We start from the raw sequence: 26,566 nt of genomic DNA on the forward strand, positions 1-26,566 counted from the left end.
TAATTAGTGCAGCGTTTTTTGTTTATTTTTTATTTATTTTTGCTTAGGCTTGTTTTTAAGTTATAACAAACTAATATAATTAGCCAGAACTTGGATTTGCTGTTTTAACACAATCCTTTCTTTTGATTTTTACTTAACTTTATCAGTATTAATTTTCTCTTTAAAAAATACATATATACAGCAGTCAATGTTTATTCATTGTAGAGTCAGTAAAGCTTTTAAGATTGGACCTAGAACATATTTCTAATAAACTTCAGTACATATGATAGTCACTCTGTATTTATTGTTGGGTTTGTTAAGAGTTTCCGTATCGCATAGGTGAGGTACTCAGTAAACTAAATGTTCAGAGTTTTGGCTTGATTACAGTAGAATGTTTGAGAACTCGTACAATGTGACTTCAGAAGCAACACTTTGAAGTTCCGGTGAAATAAATTTTATGTCTAAATACTTCGGAGAATTTCTGTAGTGTTGTATGTTTTGTGTGATGCTTATGTTTAAAGAAATATGGTAAAAAGTGGCTTTCGTTAAGGTTTATATTTAATTTTCTTTGAATTACTATTCTTGAAAATGTTAAAGTTTCACTCGAACGTTGTTTATTAGACCAATATGTAAAGATTAACTCACTTTTTTTTCGGTTATTTTTCATGCTTTGAAAACCCTTCAAAATTTAAAAACTACAATTTCTGCTGTTTGTCCTGAAAGATGAACCATTTTTATTCTTCTCACCCCTCTTGTTTTATTTGTTTGTTTTTCGGCATTTCGAAACTTGATGTAATCAGGCAACAATTCTAACTCGTGTGTAACAAGACAAACGGTGGGTTCACGTTGACATATAAGGTCCCCTTCTCTTCTCTTGTCCAACTTCCTCTTCACCATATTGGCCGACTAGAAATGAATTTGGCTTCTAAGCCTATTCTTCACTCCTCTCACCATCTGAAGCTTGCCACGCTGTAGAAACGTGTAGAAGCATTAGCTGACTGAAACAGATAACCTCTTCAGGAGATCTAATCGGAACTCGGTTGGCTGTTCTCAAAATTACTTTTGTTTATCCTATTGTTGTTTTTAAAAATACCGAGAAATGTACTAAATGCAATATGTATTCTCATATAGAATATGCCGTACTTACGAACATTTAATTCGGTAACCTTGCAGTCGTTAACGTATTTATCTGTGTGCATATTTACACATATACATAGAAATCACATCGTCAATAATTTAGTGAAGTTTTATTTTCTGCTCATTTCCGCTGTTTGTATGTTATTGAAAGAGACAAAAAATATAATATTTGCAATGAAATTTAAAGTATATTTTTCTCATTATGGCGCTCCCCAGTTGGTCAGCTTAAAGTCGGGTTTCGATACAATGGTGAGCACAGTTTAATTAGCCCATTGTGAGCTTTGTGGTTAATAAAAATCAACCGATCGTTGTGATTTACTTTTTTATTTTAATAATTCTTAATTCGTGAATAAATGTTCTCATTTGCAAAAGCATAATTAAAACATTATGAACACTGTACGAATTATGGATATCCTGGAAATGAGAGTGTAATGTTTAGATCTGAGTGTTATTCTCTGCTGCCCTCATGAAAGGTTTGTGTTCCATTTCATGGTTTTGTACACTTCCAAATTAACCAGTCGAGTTTTTCAGTAAGAAAAGGGGTTATTAGTTTGTTACACGCATCTGTGATGTAATATGTTAGTCTCAATATAAACATTGATAAAATTAAAGGACAGAACAGGGGCTTACAAATAACGAATACGTGTAATACATGGAGCGTATAACATTTCAATTGATTATCCTTAAACAGGGTTGCTTATCCATATATGTGTCACTAATTCATTATCTTGCTTCAGCATCTATTAAGATACATCGAAGTGATAGGAACTTGATATACATATGTTCTATTTATGTATGTATATTCTCCTATGCCTTAACGATAAGCTCGAGAACTTATAACGTTGGCACTTGGAGTTCAATCCCCGCGGATGACACAACACATAGTCTGTTCAGCAGTTCTGTGATTAAACAAATAATAATTTGTAAAATTCCATAGGTATTATACCGTTTTATTTTTGTAACCTCTTCCCCCCTTATGTTTTAATACGATTTAATAAATTCACCACATTCATTTTGCATTATCTATGGACTGGGCCCGGCATGGCAAAGCCTGTTAAGGCGTTCGACTCGTAATCCGAGGGTCGGGGGTTCGAATCCCGTTCGCACCAAACATGCTCGCCCTTTTAGCCGTGGGGGCGTTATAATGTGACGGTCAATCCCACTATTCGTTGGTAAAAGAGTAGCTCAAGAGTTGGCGGTGGGTGGTGATGACTAGTTACCTTCCCTCTAGTCTTACACTGCTAAATTAGGAACGACTAGCGCAGATAGCCCTCGAGTAGCTTTGCGCGAAATTCAAAACAAACAAATAAGCACTGTCTACAGGCAAGGATACTTTACGCCTCTAAGGAAGAACTAATGAACTAATACAGGAAAGTTCTCTGTAGAGTGCTTGCTGAAAAAGCTTATTCTATATGGATAGCAAGACCATGCCGCCAAGAAGCATTCTCTTACGTTTTCATCCGTGGTCAGAAGATGGATTCAGTTTTGCTTTTTCCTATGGCTTTCCACCTTAGTTTTCCAACCTACAGTTAATTTTATCGTGAACGTGCTGTGATGTATGGGAAGGATTCTCGAGTTCCTTACCAAATTCAATATAAAATGTTGACGCTCACTCTTAGCTTTGTTTGTAACCAGGTCATGAATTCGATTATATTGGCGGGAGCTGACAGTGCTTTTGTTGTAGAGCAGTTATATAAGCTCTTAGTGAGCATTAGGCTTAAAGCCGGACCTTAATGGCCACAACTTCATTCTCTAAATACAATGGTGTTTTTACCATTGCTTGCACTAAAACAAAAGTTACTGGGTTGGTGATCCAGTTCTGTCGAAACTAATTCATTAAAACAAAAGTTACTAGATTAGTGATCCAGTTCTGTCGAAACTAATTCATTAAAACAAAAGTTACTAGATTAGTGATCCAGTTCTGTCGAAAGCTAATTCCAGTTCTTTTTTTTTTTTTCGCATCTTCTTGTCCACTAAGTGGAATATTCCCCTTCTCTTAGTTCTGGACTTTTGTCCTTTTGTGTTGGTTTTTTTTTTTTTTTGAATGAATATGACTTGATGGATGAATCGCTTTGGAGTATGTTGATGTCGATACTACAACAGAATCAGAACCGTGAATAGATTTTAAGGTGATGATGAGATCGGTATGTATCAAATCATGGAACTGTCTTTAGATCCATGGATGAATCATATATTGGAAAACATAGTGGAATTTTACATAGAATCTGGAGTTACTCTTAGAGTGAGGAATGGTGTGTTTAAAATATGTGGTAAATTATAAGTTGGTAACACGATACATACTAAATCTTGGATAAACTCAAGTTCATAATAATAATATGTATGTCAAGTGTGCAGAAAACCTTTGTAATTGCTGAAATAATCTATTAATAGTCCATAATAGCATATTTTTTATGTTCCAGCCTTTAAAAGATGTATATTTTTAGAAATCGTTTTTTTTGCTTTTCATTTATAAGATAAACTTCAGTTGTTAGTTGTAATTGTCATACCTGTGCCCTGAAACAGACACTCATTGTAACGAATGGTACATGAGTATTTCAGTTGCAGTATATGAAAAATTGTAGTCAGCTGTTAGGTAGAAGGTGGGAAAAAAAACTGTTTTTCAAATTTTTGTTTTTATATCATTGTACTTTTAGAATATTAGATGATTTATAAGCTGGCAGTCCGATGTATATCTTATTTTAGATGAATTGTAAGTTTATATATTGTGTGTTTTTTATTTTCATCAGCTGATTCATCACGTTTCATACAAGTAATAAATATTGCACTACGTGACGCACACAGGAAAAAGATAGCTCATTCTTTAGTTTTACGTTTAATAGCAAAACAAGCAAACGGTTATAAATGTTATATTACATTGTTAGTTTACTGTGTGGATTTAGGACTAATTTTAACTATTTAAGTTGGCCTAACCGTATTATTAGGATTATAGCCGAAAATATCAATAACAGAGGATGTAGTTAACTGACGACAAACTGTCTTTTAATCACCATAGGTTTTACACTTCTAGTTTAGTTCGGGTTTTCTTAATGCTACTTTCCAGTCATTTTTGTTCTGAACTTTATAGATTTGGTCAGAAAACGTGAATAACTATGCTGATTTCTCAGTGCTTTGGTCATTTGTACAACACGTTCTTTTGAAGCGGGCTTGTTATAGGAGCTAGTCTTTTATCACTGCCAGAGACTAGAGTAGCCAGATCAGATTGTCACTCTTTCCGAAGTGATGAATGTGTCCAGTTTCTACAGATTAAAAAAATAACAAAAACGCATTGCTTTCTAGCGATTTTCTAGGCTTGACGTCGCCTACAAATATATTTATTCGGGATACATGTGTGTTTATCATGTTGTAACTAGCATACTTTAACTGAAAGATCCAAATGACCATATATGGCCAAAGAAAAGTAGCTGAGAAAAGCAGAATATTGGACTTTCTAATATGTATTTATCGCTTTAAGAAAATGTAATAATAAGAATATTATATTGTGCTTGGACGTCGAATAGTAATTACGCACATTTTAATGATATTACTGTCTTATTAAACATCATTTCTCACGCTTATTTGGCATCAGAAATTATTATTGGAACCTATGATGTCAGAAAAAAGTCCATGATTCTTTATAATCTTAATGTTATACGATATGTTTGTTATGAGAAAATGCTTAGAAATATTTTTTACTATTTCTCTCACCAACAATTTGGCTTCGAACTAAGCAGAAAAAAAAAGTAGTTTATGTTACATTTAAGTTTCAAAGTTGTGATCGTTTTACAGTGTTTTATTCGTTGAGTCCGGAAACTTAGAGAAATCAAGTATTCTACAGTCGCGCTACGTCATTTAGCTACTTTCAGCTGCTCGTAACCGTTCCTCATTTTTCAGTGTCAACACGACAGCCAAGCGACACGTTGACACAGAACTTAATAGCTGCGATTTTAGCGATAAAAAATTGACGTAGAGCATGCATAATAGTCTTTGTTGGTTATACGTCATAATCCGTCATTGCCGGCATGCCCTCTATTAAGAGTTGAAGTAAGTTCCGTGTGACCAGCTTACTTGTGTTTAATCGTTACAGTCAGGACCTAGAAGCTCTCCGTGGGGGATAAGCGTGTATCCCCCTCGCTCTCTCCTGTCACAAGACCAGGAATCGTCATTTTTCTCGCTAGAAGTCTATCCAATCTAGCTTAACATCACCACCTTTCATGCAGGGAAGTTTTTTGCTGAACTATTTATTTTCTTCAGAACAATGATACTATTTGATGTATATCGTTTACATAAGACATTCACACTGAAAACGTTCTTCACATGTCATCTCAAGTCGTTCTTATTTGATTTCTTCAAATGAATTCTTAAATGTTGAAAGCGTGTATGAAAGGGGTGCTTCTGATTGGCTGCTTTCTCTCTGGTCAACAGTATGAGATTAGGGACGGCGGCAGATAGCATTAGTGGCTTTACCATAAATACAAATACTTAACATGACATTTACATCAACAGATGCAGCGTTTCTGTGATCGAAATTGATTTTAGCAGTGTTTAATTTGATATTAGTGTAATAAGACTTGGATAGTGTTAAGTTTTAAATAAGCTACAAGAGCTACGGAATCAGCACGAAATTATCACAATTTAGCTCTTCACTCACGTCACAAGTCAGTATAACATCAGAAAATCGTGACTACGTTGCAGCTTACTCCACTCAGTTATCAACTTGTTTTATTACAGTATTTCGTTGTATTTCATCTACTGCTCCTTGTTAAAGTTCACGCAAAGCTCCTTGAGAGCTATCTGTGCTGGCATTCCCTAATTTTGAAGAGGCTGCTAGTCAATACCACACACCGCCAACTTTTGGACTGCTTTTTATCAATAAATAGTGGGATTGGCAGTCACCTGATAACACCTCCATGGCTAAAAGAACGAATATGTTTGCTGATAGTTTTCGATTCCTTAACCTGCAGGGCGTGAGCTAAACTTCCTAACCACCAGGCAATGTTTTATCTGACATATAAATCTTAAGAACACACGTCAGTATATGTATTTCTGTGTGTTGTTTAAGCCAATCTGTTTATCATGAAACACGATAGTTGTTCATAATAGAGATCGCAATTCTACAGCAGCATCGTCTGAGTATTTTGTACCAAAACCTAGACAGATCAAGACACACTGTGATCTGTCGCGCGACCAAACCAACCTGCTGCTGTATGTTATTAACAGAAGTGATAGTTTAGTGATTTTTCACCTTCTGTATCTCGGACTGTGGTAATCTAAACTTTCACATATTTTTGGTGAATATTCTCTACTGGACTTTTACTTTACCTACGAAAATTTAAGGCAATCAGTTCAGAAACACCTGAAATATAACATTTAATTTTGATTTAGTTTCTACCTTTCTTTTTCTTCCTGTCAAAGTACGGAAACTTTATTTGATAGAAAAACATACTTAACTTTTATGGACATTTTCAAATTTAGTAAAGTGATAGATATTTTCAACCTATAATTAGAAGTCCCATTTGGTGTAAGTATAAGCCATATTTGCAAAGTTATTCAATAAAATACGCTCAAATTTGACGAAAATATTTGTGCACACATACGCAAAAGTCACGTTAGCTATCCGTATAACATTTTTAGGACAGCTTCACCTAAGAGAAAAAGTAGATCGTTTTTAGTTTTTATGTCCTTTGGATTAACGATGGCTGATTTAAAACATTAAAACAAACAAACAAACCAGATTAGCAGTTTCTAGTTTTCAAAATAATCATATGAGTGGAGGGTTATTATTTATTATTCATTGGGAACTTTTCAACACAAATTTAGTATATTTTATTACGTTGTCCTAATTAAAGAGTATTTAGCATCACATGATATTAGCTTAAACAATTAGCACAAATAATAATGTTTAATATTGCTGTACTTATACATGGGGTAATAACAAGAAACCGTTAATCTAAATTCCATGGCGTCAAAACAAAGGTAAAACTACCATCATATGTTTTAAAGAATTTGGTTGGTCCTGTAAAGTAAAGTCTGTTCGGAATAGAGTTGCGATTTTAAAGCTAATGTGGGTTAATATAGCCTTTGTTTTTTAAGTATAACAGAATTTTCCAAGCAGGTCGAACATGTTATTGCACGCGAGGTCTGCCCTCTAGGTCAAGTGTAAAAGCCATCTTGTTGAAGAAGAACACAAATCTAATAAAAAAAATCAATTTTGAGTAGAGTGCGTTTTGCACTTTCATTTAGAGTAATTGATCTGCTATTGACAAGGCATCAGATGTAAAAGATAAATAATAATAAAAAAGCGAGGTCGGTGTGTGTGTGTGTGTGTATGTGTCATGATTTAATTTGCTGCCTTATTTCAAGACACGTTACAAGAACGTGTGTCTTGTTTGAAATTATTTTTCTTCTCGGTGTTGGAAATGGGTCAGACCTTTTAATTCGGTCAGTTCCTTCAACCTTGTCATTAAGATGAACGACCAAGAATTGATTTGAATCTGGACACCCTCACTGTTCTTTATGCATAAACATTGAGTGGTGCCAGTCGACCGTGAACAAGATCATGCAGCATAGTGTCTGGGAATAAATGACAGGCCCATCTGTTTGATCGATTGATTAATTGCAGGCCTATGGATTTTTTTTCATATTATAAACTTTCCCGCTTGTGACACAACAGTATGTATGCGGACGTACTATGATAAAAACCGGGTTTCAATACCCTTGGTAAGCGTAGCACAGGTAGTTTTTTGTATAGCCTTTGTGCTTAGTTACAAACAACAACAACAATTTCTATTTTTATTGGAACAAGAGCCTAACTCGCTGGAAAGAGAAAAGAAAAAGTACATTTATCCAGGGCCGTCATCTAATATTTTAGTTGGGGAAAACTTTAAGATCCTTTTTTTTTTTTTAATAAAAATCATTAAACGTTTTACGCACGTGTATTTATGATGTTAGAAAAATACGTAGGCTCAAGAAGTCTTGATAGAAATGAAATAAAAACCCTATAACCCGAGCGCTTTCGAAAGGTGTGCCTTTCATCTTCAAGTCCACATTTCGAAAGTGCTCTGGTTATAAGGTTTTTATTTCATTACGTATGTGTATTGTACCTCAAAATGTGACGATGTGAAACAGCGGGGACTTTCTCTTGCCTCCCTTCCGTTCTGTCTTTTCGACAAATTTCTTTCTCCTGTAACACTTCCTGCGTCTTTTGTATATTTGCTGCAGCATTTCTTTAAGATATGTTTATTATACCTAAAATTAAAGAGTGGTATGTAACACTCCTCCATCTTCCTCCATCCAAATTACTCCCCATCATCCATCTTTTTTGACACATTTATTGTCGTAAATATTTTATGTCAGTGAATTAGGTTTTTTTTTTTCAATGTAGCGTATTTTGTTTAATTTTAATGTGTTTTGTTTTGGCTTAAAATTTAAGGTTATAATATAATAAATCAGAGGTTGGGATGTAGTGTTTTTATTGCTGTCCTTCCTCATGATTTTGTTTACTTATTTAACTTTATTTAAATGTAATTATTTAATTTCACTAAAATGACTATATATATGTAAATCATATTCAAATTGACATTTCTTCGGAGATGAATGAAGAGTAAGACGCCCACCTGTCGAAAACTTAGGTGTTACGTCGGTTTTAGATAAGCAATGATATGTATTGTGTTGCCCTCTATCATTAATTTTTGTAATTAAAGTGGAACTTTTTTTTTTCAGCGTCAAGTTGTTTAATTAGTTAAATAAAAGCATTTACAGAAGAATATTTCGTAATTTTTCAAACGCACTTGGACTTTTGTTTTAATGTTTTAACTTTTTAAGTTGTTCAGTGTTTTTTAGTATTAATTTATATATCTGTGAAAATTACTTATATATTAAATACAATTTTATTTCAAGAGAGTACTTCTTTACTTTAATTGAAAAGCACAAGACCCTAACACCCTAGCACTTACGAATGATGGATATTTCAGGGTATGAAGTTTTGTATTTTTGTCTTAAATTGATATTTTTAACTTACATAGTTTCCTAACATCCTTATTGTAATTATAAGCATTATAGGCAATAAAAGTATATCTGCTTAAATATTAACTTATGCATAGATAAATTTATTTTTCTATTTAGGGTAATAGATAAGTTCATCACTATCAATATTGTTTTAATAATTTGCTCATTTCCTTAAGATATGTAGAAACTCATATACTGGGTATTAGGTTGTAATTAAAGAAATACAGATATTTAAATATTGTTTGGTACTGTGGCAAACTAAAAACACGTTTTTAGAACAATCATGAAGACATAACAGATGATACTACAAATTATTCTAATGTTTCTTCATGTTTACTTTTTCTGTCAGACCCAGGAATGAATGGGGACCTATCCAATGACACCCAGGACAGTACCACTAGTCATTATTCTGCAGATTTACTTCAAGATGAAGATAGTGACTCGGAGAAAGCACTCAATCTTGTAAGTGGTTTTATTAAGGAAGAATTTAAAATATTAAATTATAGATTGATTACAATCCTTTGTATTCACCATATTTTCCAAAATGGTGAATTATCCTCAGGAATGCATCAAATCACTCACAATGGAGTGAAACCATGTAGCTTAGATGATTAAATCAATTTTAAATTAGCTTACTTTACTCAACAATAGGATTCTTAATTGTTAGTAAGCAGTTATTAGTACATTTTTGGAAATATATTCTGTAGACATACAAAGCATTGTACAAGTTGAATTTTAAATAGCAATTAAGAAAATTCTGCACTTAAGAAAGTGTGACATTTAATATATTTTATACCAAATATACAGCAAAAGCACTTTTAGAAGATTTAAGCTAAACTGTCTTACTTATGTAGCTGTGTATATCTTCTTACAGCATCATGTTAAAATTGCAAAGCACATTGTGTAACCTGTTCATTATTAGACTGTACATTTGGCTTTTTCATTCAGGCCATGGATGATGATGAACCAATTGATGCCACTATTCATTCAAGTCAAGCCAGTAAAAGCTACATGTTGTCCAGTAACCAGACATCCACAACCTCAATGCCTACTCCTCAGGCCACCTCTCAACTGTTCAGAGAAACACCATTTACTACAGCTATTCTCTCTACAACTTCAGTGGCAACAACCACAACAGCAGCAGCTTTGGCAGCTGCAGCAGTGGCTGCAGGGCAGCTGTCCTTAAACCAGGTAATAATACATAATTGATGTTCAACAGCCATCTTTAAATCAAATACAAGTTTACATAGTAAGTCCAAATAATAGCTTTAAAAATGTAGTCATGTACAGAGTAATTCAATCATTTGTCTGTAAAATAAAAAAGGCAATAGTGTTTACTAGTAAATCCAACAGCTGTGTGAACCTCACAGTAGTTTATGCATAAAGTCCAATTGATGATTGCAAACCTGGTGATAGTGTATATGAGAAGTCCAGCAGTTGTCCTAAATGTGGTAATAGTGTATACAGGAAGTCCAACAGTTGTGTCTAAACCTGGTAATAGTGTATTTTGTAAGTACAACAGCTGTCTATAATCCTTGTAATGGTGTGCACTGTAAGTCCAGCTGTTGGAAACAAAATTAAATGAAAATAATGTATAGATAACATATTAAATATCAGGAAATTAAATGACACTGTTTACAAACACCATGTTAAAATGTAACAACATGTTTATCCACACCAGTTTTCTAATTTTCTAGCTGGAATTTAATTTGTTAACATTTTTTTCTTTGTTTAGTTAATGGTTTCCCCAACACAACAGTCTATGTTTATGCAGGCAGGCCTGGCACAACAGTTTCAGCTGGGAAAGGTCAGTTAAGTCCACATGATAAGTTTTACTTGGGTATACTTACATTTATCTTGTGTTTTCTGGTTATTGGTGAACCATAATAAGTGGTTTTGATTTACACAAATTGCATATTATCAAACTTGAGTGAAGAACGAGTTATAGACAATTAAATCTTAGTGCAGTTCCTAATGACCAGTAAAACTGATGTTTGGAGGCAGAAAGTATATAACCATTAGCATATTGCATGCAAGATAAAGCTGCTGATATATTAAGATCTTATATCAATTTTTTCGTAAGGATTAAAATAAAATTAGTATTTATTTTTTAATCAGAATAGCAGTAAAAAATACACCCCATCAACTTTTATAATTGTTAACATGATGAAATATATTGTATTTTATGACAGAATAATTAACATTTATTTATTTATGGTTATTCAGATTATTATAATAATAACTGTTTGATGACATTATTGTTGTTCCCAATGCCTTCATGTTCACATTATTTCTCTAATTCAGATCTCAGTCTCATTAGCTAAGATTACTTTTGAATATGTTTAATGTAGATTTTTGTGATATCAGACTTAGTTTATTTGTACATTTAGAATGTTTAGTTCACTAATATTGTGTTTACTTTATATTCACACATCTAAAACAGATTCTAGTGACATCAGGCTTAGTTTATCTGTACGTTTAGAAAGTTTATTTCAGTAGCATTGTGGTGACTTTATATTCAGATATCTAATATAAATTCCAGTGACATCAGGCCTAGTTTATCTGTACATTTAGAATGTTTATTTCAGTAACATTGTGTTCACTTTGCATTCAAACATCTAATATAGATTCCAGTGACATCAGGCTTGACTGGTTTACAACTTAGTTCTCAAGATATTCAACAGCTGCAACAGCAGCTTCAGCAACACCAACAGAGTCTACAGAACTTGGGTCAGTTTGTATTCCTTCAACCAAGTCAGCTATCAGCCAACATGCAAGCTCAGTTCTTCCTTCAAAACCAGGTATGGAACAATGCTTTATACAGTAGTTTGTGCATAAAATGTATTTTGTGCCTTTCATAGTAACTGCAAAAAAATTGAAGTAAGGAAGGTGAGAAAAAGCATAAAAAGTATTAATAAAGAACATATTTAAGTGAATAAAAATATGGTATTTTGAATCAAGAAGCCATAAACTATTCTTTGTCAGTACTTTTATTATTATTATTATTATCATTATGTGCTTTAATGTATATTTATTTTTATTCAATTTAACATAGCTTTTTTTATTAATTCTGAAAACTTTAAATACTTCACATTATTGAAAGCAAAAGTCATAAAATTTGACAGACTGTCTGGAATTGTTGCTCTCTTATCAGAAACATCCTGCTTTGTTATCTAGCTGGGTACAGTTAAAATTAATTTCATGTTTCAAGTTAATTATGAAGTGTAGTAACAAGTTACCTTTTTTTAAATGTATGAAGTTTTGAGTTTTTCTGTAATCTTTTATAAAAACTGCAGAATTTCTCATATGTTGATGCTGAAAAAAACCTCAGAGTTTCTGTAGTTTTTTTAAAACTTGCATTTGCTTTTATTTAAAGGTAGCTTGTCAACAATACTGGTGTTTTATACTTTGTTAATACAGGGACTTTTAATGCAGCAGTCTCTTCAGAACCTACAGCTTCAAGCAAACCAAGCTGCTGTCTCTCTTCCTCAAAGTGTTTTAAGTCCACAGGTAGCAGCAGCTGCTGCTGCAGCTCAACAACACTTGCAACAACTACAACAACAACAACAATCCCAGTCCTCTCAGACAGCTCAACAACAACCACAAGTTGTTTCTTCACATTCTTCACTTCAAACTAAGGTTAGTACTACAAGTTGTGTCTTGGAATATCATTAGAATATTTTTTTTCTTGGTTTACCGATGTACACTATCACATAATCAAAATATGTGTGATCAGTAGCATAACAAAGGTCTGTAAGGTTTATCTGAAAGAATTTGAGCCCTAACTCATGCCTTTCCTTTTTACAGTTGCATGGATGTAATGATTTTGTTTCTCTCACATCAAGTGAAAGTTTGGCAGTTGGAGGTACACACCTTTTTCTAATACCTTGTGTTGCATCATCAAGGATACTCTTAATTTTTAATGTAAATTTGCCAGATCTTCAGTTTTAATTTCATAACATGTAAATTAATAATCAAAAGTAATAATAACTCAATTTAGTTTTTGTTTTCACATTCAGTATTAAGCTTTCAACTTCTCTGCTGTGAATTGATGGAGGAAAAAAGGTCATTTTAAATGTTTTTCTTTTGTAGTGCTCTGTACTACATTGTTTGCCACTACTGTGATGATGTACTATTATTCTGTAAATATGTTGTTTCCATGCACATGCTCTAGTCACTAGAGTCTAGTGCTTATAGAACTTTATTATTACATAGTAGTTAGCCAGAACATTGCTCTGAGAGGAGAGTTGAGAGCTTGCTCAATACATATTGAATGCAGAAATTACAATCCAATTGAGTTTTGTTTTTTCATTTATTGTAAAACCTTATTTTATGATATTCTTTCCTTTTACTATGTACAACTTGTATAATTTTCAGTGAGCCTGTTGTACCACAATGCATCTTGGCTCTGAGATAGTTACTCCTGTATTCCTACGCCACTTCACTGTGGATTATCTGTTAAGGTCCCTGATCAAGATACCACAGTTTTGCCCATTACTTCTGTCATGTTCCCCCTTTCCTCTCACTTACTCAGTTGTAAGTCTGTGGGTTTACAATATTGGGTTTTGATATTCCTGCTATGCTGACTACAGTACCCCATCATGCCTTATTAGCCTAACTGGTTTAATTGTTCTTTTAATTGGAGTTATAGTTTGGTTAAAACATTTATAGAGTTTGTGCAAAGTAATATGGAACTTGTTTATGCAATAGTACAAAATATTATGAGGTTTGATATGCATAAGGCTTAATTAAATTCATGGAGATCGTGCAAGCAAATTCCATAGTTAAAGTACTTTGTACAATAAAACATCATGTATTCTCTCACATAACTGAATGTGCATGGGGTAAGCTTATTAAACTGACCGAGTATATGAGAGTTAATGTCAACTATAACTCCAAGTTTATCAACTGTATCTTCTCGAAATACAGATTTTTAGTGAGCACTATAAACCTGTCATAAAAATCAGATGTGTGTCAATATAGATTTTGAGCTAAAGACGTCTGTGAAATGACAGAGTCAATCAGGATCAGACTCTGATAAGTCAGAGTGGAAGGTGATGTTTGTGTGAAGAATAAAAATAGTTTTGTCCATTATACAGTTTGTACATTACTTTTGTGTAACGGCTAGAACTTCCAAAATGCATATCTACAGGTTTTTTTTCACTACCCCTATATACTGTGTCTTATATTTTTTCTGATCAAACAAATTGCTGTGAAATCAGCAGTGTAGGGTAAGAAGAAAAGTTGATAAAAATTCATAACAGTATGTTGAATGGCATTCTTTACAGGTTGGGGTCAAAGTGTGCACGTCCAAAACCTGTAAAGAATGTAACGTGTAATTTATTAAATTTCATTGCTTTCACTATATGAAGTAAGATAAGAATTTGTGGCTAAAAGTAAGGGGAGATGAAAGTGAGAAATAAAGCGAACTGAATGTTGCTCCATTATCACTCAAACATCTTCAGTAACCTAAAGATACAAACTTAATTGTTTTCCTTTTTAGGTGTTGAGGCATAGGGAAAACTAATTAAAATCCACATTTTATTACAATTAGTACTGACATATAGCAATACTAACTTGTGGTATGCAGATGCATGCACATGTTTCTTATCTTCTTCACCTGTTAAAGTTAATATGTAAGTAATAAGATTTTCAAAAATTTCATGTGTACTTGTTTCAAACAGTTTATGTATACTTTTAACAACTAGCAGATATGCTATGCTAAGGGTAGCATGTTTGTACTGTATTACTGACTAACAATGAAATTGAAATATTGTGTAATTTTAAATACTAAACACTTTTCCATTTGCTCTGTATAACTGACTAACAGTGAAGATGAAATGCTGTGATATATAATTTAAGATATTACGCACTTTCTGGTTGTAATATGTTACCAATTAATAATGAAATGGGGATAACACATATAGGAGTATTAATAAAGTGCAATTCATCTGACTGTAAAATTGTGAAACAATTGTATTTCATTATAAAACATACTTAAGGCAATTGTTTTTGCCATCAGAACATACCTGTTGCCCCCCTTGTTAAATCCAGAGCTTCTGAGCCCAGTCCTGAGGAAATAACAGACCTTGAGGAATTAGAGAGGTTCGCCAAAACCTTCAAGCAGAGGCGAATAAAATTGGGTGAGACAACAATAATGCTATCTTTTCTTATGTTTGCATTATTTAGCTACAAACACTAGTGTTGGTCAAGAGTAAAATTAAATGTTTTTCGTGTCAACAAAACATAGTTTTTTATATATTTTAGCACACCTTTTGTTAACAACTAATGAAAACTTTGTCTCTCTATACAGGGTTTACTCAAGGTGACGTTGGTCTTGCTATGGGTAAGCTGTATGGAAATGACTTCAGTCAAACCACTATATCACGGTTTGAAGCACTCAACCTTAGCTTCAAAAATATGTGTAAACTGAAACCACTTCTTCAGAGATGGTTGGAAGATGCTGATGCATCTCTTAGCAATCCAGCATCTCTCACCAGTGCCCACACTTGTCCAGATGCTGTTGGAAAGAAGAGAAAGAAGAGAACCAGTATTGAAACAAATATAAGGGTGGCATTAGAAAAGGCCTTCAAACAGATGCCTAAGCCAACATCAGAGGAGATTAGCATGCTTGCTGACTCCTTAGCTATGGAGAAAGAAGTAGTCCGTGTGTGGTTCTGCAACCGTCGCCAAAAAGAGAAGAGGATAAACCCACCATCTTCAGTGATTGGTTCTTTTCCAAGCATGGCCTCTTCTGTAAGCCCTCCAATAGCTGTTTCTGCTGCTACTTCACTTGGAATATCAGCAGCAGTAACTTCCCAGAGTTCTTCCCATACTGTCACATCAACCTTATCATCTACAATTAGTATTTTTCCCACTCTAACACCCATTAGTTCTGCTCAACCTGTTCCTTTAATTGCCATGACTCCTCCCAGTGCTCGAAATATGATGTTGGTACGTCCAACTACCACAGTAGCATCTACAATCAAAACAGAATAGACTGAACATATTACTTTAAATGAAAGTGACTATCTTATAGATTATTTGTAACTTCAAGTAGGTTGAGAATAGGCAGTTATTTTCACAAGTATATGCCACACTATAGTTCCTAGGGTGAAGTTCATGGCAGAGAGCCTCACTGAAAAAGACTGTCCACATTACTGGATGTTAAACGGGTACATATAAAAAAAAAATATATATATATATATATATATATATTTACATCTATCAAAGAAGAGGGGTAGTAACCCCATTAGTAGTAGACACCAGTGAACAACAAGATACCTCGAATCAACTTTTACATAAAAGTACTTCAAAACTAAATACCTCAGTGTTACTCTGTGCAAGTACTGCTAGTAATGTAAAAGACTTACCTGAATTCAGCTTTGACTCAGGGAACACGTTATTTTATCCTTGCTTTCAAGTTGAGCAGATGGTTTACCTCACAACTAGTAGTTTAACCTTACAAACACACAGTTCTCAACTCAATAACTTGGCTCACCTTCACAGTGAGTTTTGAGACAATACTTTTGTTATTTTTTTCAGCCACTTCACTAACAGAATCTTGGAAACCTTTAAGTTGGCCTGTACTTGCTTAACAAAGAGATGCTTCATAAAAAAATGAGTGTTATTCCTAATACCTTGAACTTATCATTTTTTACTTGTTGTTTTTCTTTTAATTTTTTCTTCAAAGTTTTATCACTTAGAACAACCTATCTACAGTTTTAAAATCAATATATGTATCCAAACCTTGTTCAATCATGGTGTAATTTTCAAGTTCTTTTATATATATATATATATATAAGCCATAAAAACACTTAGATTATTCTACATTCTCAAGGATTTAAGATTATAATGGTGGAATATATCTTATCAGTGAGTTCCCCCTTCATAGATTGTGTTAATATAGAAATAGTACACTGTTATATTGTTGTTTAGTTACAGTTTAATCAACACAGTATTTTTATCACTATTTGTACATAAATCATTAGTGGACCATGTGTTTTGAAGGAGGTCATAAATTCAAAGGGAATGGATTTTATGTATACAAAAAATCTTTGTATCTATTACCACAGGTTTTGATGTTTACTTACCCTGTTGTCTTAATCAATTATCAGCCAATTGATATTCATCAGATTTGTTTATTTTTTGAATCTGTTCATTTCTGAAAGATTAATAGACCAAACAAGAAGGGATGTAAGGCATATCTTTAGTGTCATATACTAGTAAGTATGCAGAACAAGATTGATGTCCTACAGAGTGTGCAGGACTAGCTTAATATACTACTGAGTGTGCAGGACTAGTTTGGTGTACTGCTAAGTGTAAAGGACTGGCTTAATGTAATAGTGAGTGTGCAGGACTAGTTTAGTGCACAACTGAGTATGCAGGACTACAATATTCAGGTAATTGATATGTAACAAATGTGTCTAGGTGTTTGTTTTTATTAGGTTATGTTATTTGATAATACCCAATGTTATCTTTTAATTGTGATAAACCATGTATTTTCATCATCATTATTAGCTCTAACATCTCAGGGTCTGAATTTTGGTGTGTTATGGTTATTTTAGCATTGCTTGGCAATGACAAGAGTTGATGGTCCCGGTTTTTGTTTTTTTTTGTTTGTTTGTTTTTTTTCTCTTTTTTTGGAATTTAAGTGGTGGCAGCCTCAGCTAGTAAGGTTACAAATGAAGAAAAATTTAATTGATTAATATACTCACCACCTATTCATATATACACATACATACACCTCAGTGAAATTTATCTTTTTCTAGCTTTGAATACTTAAGATTAGTTTTGTGTAAACTTCTGAAACTGTGTGACTGCTTGTGAAGATTTTTTTAATATAATACCATATTATCACATTGAGTGGTTGTATGTGTATAATAGTTATATTGTAAATATACTTTCTTCTTAACACTAATCATGCCATAAAATAATTAAAAATACCTCATACTCCTTCTAAATTAAACTTTCCACATGCTTGTTTGTTTGAGTTTTATATATACTTGTGTTTGTTTTAAACATTTCAAAGATCTCAGCCACCTATAGTGTTTTATAACAGCAGAATCAAAACACATATTGTTTGTTTAAACACTCTGTAACTGATAAATTCACTTTTCTCTTGGCATTGTAATGCTTATTCTTACACTATTTCTTGTAGAAATTAGTTAATTAATATCCAAGAAAACTGAAGCTTTCAGCAATATTTGTTACCTATAACTTTTTAATAAGTTTATACATGCAACTTTAAAATTGTACCCAGGAGTGGTAACAATATCAGGGGTTTCAAGTGTCTTAAGGCCTTCCTGGTGGTGCTTGGTCATGGTTCCTAAAGAGATAACTTTCTCTGGTTTCTAAGAACCAGGTTTCAAATCCCAATACTTGTGGGTGAAGAAATATATTCTATTTTGGCATAAAAATTGATAAATGCCACAGTACTAAGTGGATTTGTGACCTGGCAAAATACATTTATTACACTGTTAATAACAACTTTCATATAAACTTGTGAACATATATGTAAATGTTCAATGCAAGACACCACTACTATCTCATCAGTGGAATGGCACATACAAAACAGGGTTGGGAGTATTTTTTCTGACTGTATCCTCCCCTTCCTACCCAACTGAGGGGAGGTGGGTGGTGTTAATGGTTTATAACACAACTTATGGCAGTGTGAAATAAGTTGTAAGCTCTACCTCAGGCTTTTCAAAGTCAAATCAAAATTTGTGCACACTTTCTGCACTCACTTTTATGACCATTTTTATCACTAAATCTTGATATAATCTATACAACTTGGTAATGTGATGCTCGAAGGAAATAGTTCACCCATTTTTATTGTGGCTTCCATGTGTATGTACATCACTCATTGTACCATAAACTGTTTGTGAGCAGTTTGTATATCATGTTTCTGTGTTTCATTAAGATAAAGTATCTTATGTTTTACCTAAGAGCAGTTAAAAAATAAAAAAGTAAAACTATACAAACTACTAAGTGATAGAAATAAATAATCTTGATACACTTAAACTAAAGCTATGTGTATGTGTATATCCCTGTATACACACAATTATAAAATAACCTGGCTCACATAGATTGTTCTATATTTCAGTACAACTAATCCCTATTCAGTGTTTGAAAGGTTTTGATGTGTACTGTAAAATAGTTCTAACACACAACCATCCTAGCCATCAACAGTATTTGTAAACTTGTTAAATTGTCGTTTCCTCTACCTCCATGCAATTTCAGGGTTTTGGGGCTGTGGGAGCAACATCTGGATCTCCACCCTAAACTACACCATATTCTGAAGTGCCAGGATATCTAGGTATAGCTCCCTGACACCCACTACACCCTTTTTAGATTAAGTCTAGATATTAATGTAGGTGGAAGAACACTGTTAGTCATTGTCAAACTCTCTTTATCTATAGGTTATTACAAGAAGTTGTATATTTTTGTTATCACTCATACCATTGAAATTTAAACCATGTACAGAAATGTAGAAAAAAAAAGTGAATTTAAGGAAATTCTCTATGTTGTGTAAATAACAACAGAGGAGATACCTTATTATTTACCAGCCTGCTAAGACTCATCTTGGTGGTATGTTACATTAGGTCTTAGCATAGCTTTTTAAAGTCATCTTCTTCATGTTCTGGACTTAACCCAGTCATCAAATTCATTGGCTGCTTTTTCATTCCTTTTTTTATTTTTTAATATAGGTAATTGTTCTATAATTATTTTGTGTGTACTCTCTACTGGTAAATGTTTAGAAGTTCAAGAAAAGGCAGCATAACATTGAAAGTTGATTTTTATAGCATGTCATTATTGTAACCAACAGTATGATTATCAAACAGATTTAAAACATATTACAGCTAAAATTTCAAATGCATCTTGTATGGCCACCTAGTCAGAGCAGGCAAGTTTGAGAAAAACTGAACAGTTTGTTTATTTAGTTTTTGTATATATATATATATGTATATGTATACATATATCCTATATATATTAGTGGCAGAGCATGAGTATCTTGTACCTATGGTGCTAATTTGGTTTCACAACATTCCAACTGGTGGATTAGAAACTTTTGCTTATGCATTCAGAAATACTAAATTGTAACAGCCATTATTATTACTATTACCAGGAAGTAAGGGGAATTTTTATTGCCAGTTGTGTTTTCGAGAAGAAAATTGTAAATCTTAGTCTTAACTTGTACATGTCTTTATTGTGTTTCCTCTGAATTTATCATAAATGAAATTTGTTTTGTTAACATTTAAGAAAAAAAAAATGTTTCTGTACTTGGGCTATTAACCACCTGTTGCTTGTTTTGTTGAATTTGTATTTCTTGAGGGCAATAAACTGAATACAGATTTCCACACGCATTATAATTGTACTTTATGATTGACGAATACGATGGTCCAAGTTTGTTTTTGTAAGTTGTTGGTATTGTAGTAGAAAGAAGAAAACTGTTTTTCAGTTCTTTCTGTCTTTAAACTTTCATCTTTAAAATTTGTATATTTCAGTTTTCAAGAATAAGCTCTACATAATACTGATGTGTTAATTTCTTTCTGCTTTAAATGAAACAAACAATACATAAACATAACACAAATCCTACTACTAGCTGCTGCATGTATTTTCAGTTTTTACCATATAAACGGTTTCTTTGTAGTAACTAATTTTATCTCAAATTTCAGTTTATATTATTTTTACCCTTTTGGTACCAATAAAAATCAACAACAAGCAATAAACTAATGTATGAAAGTTTAATAAAAATATATATTTACCACAAAAGCTTATTTCTATTTAAAGCATTTTCTTATGAAAATATATTGTAAATACAAAACATGTATTTAAGAATTAATTTTAAAGATAAAGTATTAAGTTACTATGCAACCATGTAAAACTATGTTAAATAAAAACTTTGAAATTTGTGGAAGTTTATTACAAAAAGTTTGAGAATCCTCAGTAATGAATAATTTATTTCAAGTTATATTTTATATAAGTACTTGTTTTGCTTATAAACCACACCACAACTACCTAGGTTAATTTCCAAATACCTTTTATATTTCATTTGAAATATCTTATTTAAGGCATTTCACTATTCATATGTAACTATGATAAACATAGAACCTCAATGATTTGAGCATGTGAAATGTTTTATTACACACAAACATGTACAGATATGTATATATATATATATATCAAAATGCTCATGAAACATTTTAGTCTTTCTTTACTCAGGTCATTCTGGGCACAAGAAAATAACAAAAGTTAAGCTAATTAGAAAACACAAGATGAAAACTATTGTTAGTTAATTAGCTTGTTGTTCTTGCTTTATGTGATTAGAACGTTATTTTGAGCCTGTATTTTCACATATATAATGCTTGTAACTAACTTAAAAGCCTATTTTTTTCTGCCTATATTACAATCCATGTTGTCATCAGAAAGAATACACAGTTCCATATAATGTCATACAATAGACACAACATTACTCTACTGACATTAGAAAGAACTCAGTGTTTCACATAATGTCATATAATAGATGCCATGTTACTGTGCTAACATCAGAAAGAACGCAGAGTTCAACGTAAATCCTTACAGTGGACAAAACTGTGCTAACATTAAGAAAAAAGAAAGTGTTCTCATATGAGCATTTACAAAAGAAATTAATGCAACAAAGGAGAACTAATTCTGATATATAGCATAGAAAGGAAACATCAAAGGTGGATTTCTGGTAAACTCTTAGAAGGGATAACTTAGTTCTAAGATGATAGTGCCCAACTGTTCATCTTGCTATGGTAGATATTTTCAATTTGAGTTCACTCAATATTTTTATTCTTAACATTATTTGTTTGATTATAATTTTTGACATATTTAGCCATAGCAGTGATTTTGAATACAAGTCTAAAGAGGTTATAATTTCATTGTATATGTCACTGGTTAGACCATATTTGGAGTTTTGTGTCCAATCTTGGGTTCCTTATTTTACCTTACTGTAAATAGGACATAAAATTCTGGTTGTTCTACCACTAGCAACAGCATACTGCTTAGATGGCTTAGGATACTAATCACCTACTACACCAAGATCCCTTTCTTTCATGATATTGTTTAGACTATTCCCATCCAAATTATATTTATAATTTAAATTATGATAAATCACGTGGATTGTCTTGCATTTAGTATAACTAAAACCCATCTGCAGTTTTTTTAACCAACTCACTAAATGATCTAAATCCTTTTGTGAAGCAGCAGCATCCTCTTCACAGCCAGCAACACCTAAGACCTTGATACAATCAGCAAATTTAAGTAACTTATTGACCTTTCCATCATCTATGTCATTGATATAAATTAAAATGAGCAAAGGTCTTAATATTGAGCACCAAGTACAGCACTTGTGACATTAATTCAGTTTGACTGAAGTCCATTTATAACAACCCTCTGCTTTTTTTCCGTTCTGTCACTCTTCTACCAAATTAGCTAGCTGACCTCCCACATCGATAGAGAGAATTTTTCTTGCAAGCCATGTGGCCCCTTGTCAAATGCTTTCTGAAAGTCTAGATACTTGACATTTACATCCTCACCCTCATTCACAAAACCAGTAACTTTTAAAGTACAGAGAATGTACTTTGTTTACTTGTCAAAATGCTCAGCTTCGTTCATACAATAACCTTGATATACCATACAAGTAAAACCGTGTTTCTGTATGTTTATTGATATCATACGCTTGTAATCCTAATTGGAAAAGAGGCTCATAACTAAAGTAAAAAAAACAAACAAACAATGGCGTCGTATCACGATTGTGTTGCGATGTGTACTGGTGATCCACGATACAACAACTCTTTCTCCATATCTCCTAGTTTACCAAATGTACATTTGGATTCTAGAGCTAGTCAAGCTGTCTCCATAACTAGCTCACTCAGTGCTTGAATGAGGCGGAACGAACACCCGTTTAGGTTGTTAACTTTTTAAGCAAATCTTTCTTGTAGTTAAACTACTCAAGTGAATTGTGCAGCATGGAGCTATTGTTTGCAAGTTAGATATAAAACATAAACGATTCGCTTGTTAATTTTTTACACCCCAAGCGCTGACTCGCTGCAAACGTGACATTTACTTAAATCTATTGTAAACATTTTCCTAGACTAGCAGAAGGTTAATGACATTTACTTAAATCTATTGTAAACATTTTCCTAGACTAGCAGAAGGTTAAAAAATAAAACAAATTGAAAAGAAAAACAACAGTTTAATTTCAACTTTTGGGTGAAAGATACTAAGATAGTATTCTCAGGTTCGCTGATTTTTTAGCGAAGAATATTGTGTGAGAAGCATGAAGGATTACGCTTTGGAAGTAATAATGGGATTAATGAGAAACTTTGTTTGGGTGTATGTATTATGTAAAAGGAAAGTCAAATTGAAAGTGTTTATAATTTTCAGAAAAGCATAATTGAAACGTAAATAAATTTGGATTTTTTTTAGAATACCCAATCATCTGTATTTTTCTGCAAAACAGAATTGATATTTAAAGTTTTACAAAAATACCTAGATTTTTAAGCCTTTGATGAAATAACATATTTTTTAAAAGAAGAAACTAATGGTGTATTTTTTGTACCAAAGATAAGGAATAGTGGAAAAAGTCAATATTTCTCTGAGAAACAGTGGTTGAGTGATAATTATAAAAAGAATTCACTAAAACAGTATATTAAGGTATATTTTCTTGACAAAATGACATTCTAAGATTCAGTAATTTACCTCTGAGTAATTGAGTTGGATCCACAGAATAAATAGAAGTTTTATAGTTCAAAATCTGAGTTATTTTAATCTCGACTGAGTGTGAAGCAGAGAAAGAGAATGAACTCGTATATCTCAGAACGGCTGGTATGGGTATTAACGCTTTTACATATAAAGCAGTAAACAACGTCTCGACCTTACTGGGTCATCTTCAGGTTAGCAAAGAGAGAGTTTGAAACTGAACTCAGGCTCGGGATGGCCAAGTGGGTTAGGGCGTGTGACTCGTAATCTGAGGGTCGCGGGTTCGCATCCCCGTCGCACCAAACATGATCACCTTTTCAGCCGTGGGGACGTTATAATGTGACAGTCAATTCCACTATTCGCTGGTAAAAGAGTAGCTCAAGATCTGACGGTGGGTGTTGATGACTAGTTGTCTTCCTTCTAGCCTTACACTGCTAAATTAGGGACGGCTAGCGCAGATAGCCCTTGAGTAGCTTTGCGCGAAATTCAAAAACAGACAAACAAGCAACTGAACTCAATGTATCACACAGTCAAACATTTTTTTTGTTGTTGTTTTCAACACTTACAAACAAGAATCAAACTTTCAAGGGCAGTTGTAATGGCACCTTTACTGGAGTGTGAGAGTAAATGAGTATTTATTGTAATCAGAGCAATGTTTCTCTCAGTCGTCTTCTTCCAGACTAATAACGCACAGCATTATATAGGAGGAACAATGCCATTCTTCTCGGTATGCAGTGTCAACTCCATAAAACCAGGAATGTTCTATCCATGAGGCAACACCTATCTTTCTTTTAAAATGTGAGAAGAACTTAAGTATTTACCTTCATTAATTTCCTATATTAAGAAAATTTTCTCAATATGTACAGAATGTTTGAAAAAATAATTATATATCCATCAAGAGTTTGTTTGTTCATTAATCTCAAAGCTATGCAGTAGGCTATCTGTCCTGTGCCAATCATTAGTAATAAAACCCACTAACCCAGTGTTTAGCATTATAAACCTTCAGACTTACTACTAAGACACTAGGGGAACTACTAATAAAAATGGTAAAAATGTGGTAAGTTTGCATACCATATTAAATGCAAGTCTTAAGAGTTTTTACTTTACTCTATTTAGGAAAAAAGAAAGATAAAAAAAATATTTCAACAGATATGTTACACTAATGACACAACAATTAACGTATAAATAAACTTTTTCGATCAAATCCACTGCTAACTGACCAAGAAATTGAATATGCTTAGTAATTAACACCGATTTAAATACTTTATTAACTTTTTATTAAACATTTCACTGAACTACTTACACATACTTAAATCGCTCCTTAATAGCTCATAAAATAGGGATCACTAAACTCTTTCAGACCTGTCAATCTTGTGATAAAGAAACTGCAGGACCTCTGCTGTTTTTATGATCAAGTATGCAGAACATAAACTCTCTCTCTATATATAAATTTGTAAACCCGGGACAGTCAGGTACAGTAGACTTTTTCATTGCTAGAGTGGACTTGTTAGTATATTTAAAGTAAATACATGAGGGCCAGAGTGATGAACGTAACTCAGGCCCTTTTCAAGACATTGTCCATGTATGTTGTACTTTCAGATTTTCTAAGTCTAGAACATAGGTGGCCTGTTTTATTTTAGCACTAGTATATATATATATATATTATTTTTTTATTTTTAATACTTAATTTTAGCTTAATGATCTAATGTATAAATTTATCGGGGAAAGGTGTTTAGGAGTCTCTTCATCATATTTGCAATACCTGTCTAGTTCGCATAACAGCTCATTTTTTCTCCAACTTTCATCGAAATATTTTATTGTACTATGTAGAAGTCAACGTGGAAGTACTTGTGGATTAGAGTATTTATGCATAAACTTTGAGGAAGTGGTTTTGGGTTCTCTATATGCTGTTGTAATTAATGTATTTTGTAATGATTGTAATTTGGTTTGCAGTTGTTTTTTACTTACATTAATCCATGCAGGAACTGCACAGTCTACTACTCGTCTTGTATACACTGCTGACCAAAATCTTAAGGCCAATGAACTAGAAGCAAAAATATGCATTTTGCGTTGTTAGACTCAACCACTTATTTGAGTAGAGCTTCGAAAGATGAAAATAAGAAAATGGAAAATAAAAATAAAAAACCTACTTTAGCATTTAATAGAGAAAAATGTGAACACTATGAAATTAGCCTAAATACTAGCTGGTCAAAAATTTAAGACCATACTGAAAAGAAGTCCTAAACAAGGTAGGAAATTCCCAACAAGCAGTCTCAGTTGTGAGTTGCACAGCCCTCAGTGCGAATAACTGCAAACATTCGCTTTGGCATGGTCGATATAAGCGTTTGCAGAAGGCTAGCTGGAATGGTATTCCAAGTGGTAAAGATGGCTTCACGAAGATCATGCACTGTTTAGAATTGACGTTCATTTCTATAGACTTCCCTTGCCACCCACCCCCAAATATTTTCAATGGGGTTCAGTTTGGGCGAACACACTGGATGGTCCAAAAGAATCACGTTATTTGCCATGAAAAAGTCCTTTGTTCTGCGAGCATTGTAAATTGCAGCGTTATCCTGCTGAAAGATCCAGTCATTTCCACATAAGCGAGAGCCTTCAGTCAATAAGGATGCTTTCTCCAACATGACAATGCAGCTAGCTGCTGTTTGACGCTCCTGTATAACCTCAAGCTCCATGTTCCATGGAAGGAGAAAACATC

At 33.1% G+C, this 26,566-nt stretch overlaps 1 protein-coding gene across 13 annotated transcripts in view; it reads left to right on the top strand.

The window, feature by feature from the left end:
* Positions 1-21,038, top strand: part of LOC143255390 (uncharacterized) — a 187,450-nt gene extending 166,412 nt beyond the window's left edge. For 11 of the 13 annotated variants that reach the window (XM_076510971.1, XM_076510972.1, XM_076510977.1 and 8 more), the window contains 7 exons: positions 9,470-9,582; positions 10,069-10,311; positions 10,856-10,927; positions 11,748-11,921; positions 12,541-12,759; positions 15,143-15,263; positions 15,434-21,038. In XM_076510971.1, the coding sequence (XP_076367086.1) occupies positions 9,470-9,582; positions 10,069-10,311; positions 10,856-10,927; positions 11,748-11,921; positions 12,541-12,759; positions 15,143-15,263; positions 15,434-16,119 (1,628 nt within the window). In that variant the 3' untranslated portion in view covers positions 16,120-21,038. Of the gene's footprint in view, positions 1-8,562; positions 9,088-9,469; positions 9,583-10,068; positions 10,312-10,855; positions 10,928-11,747; positions 11,922-12,540; positions 12,760-15,142; positions 15,264-15,433 lie in introns of those variants that run through there. The other 2 variants (XM_076510982.1, XM_076510976.1) reach the window with 2 other exon arrangements.
* The last annotated feature ends 5,528 nt before the right edge of the window (positions 21,039-26,566 follow it).

This window comes from Tachypleus tridentatus, chromosome 7, assembly GCF_004210375.1.
Source record: "Tachypleus tridentatus isolate NWPU-2018 chromosome 7, ASM421037v1, whole genome shotgun sequence".
NCBI lineage: Eukaryota > Metazoa > Arthropoda > Merostomata > Xiphosura > Limulidae > Tachypleus > Tachypleus tridentatus.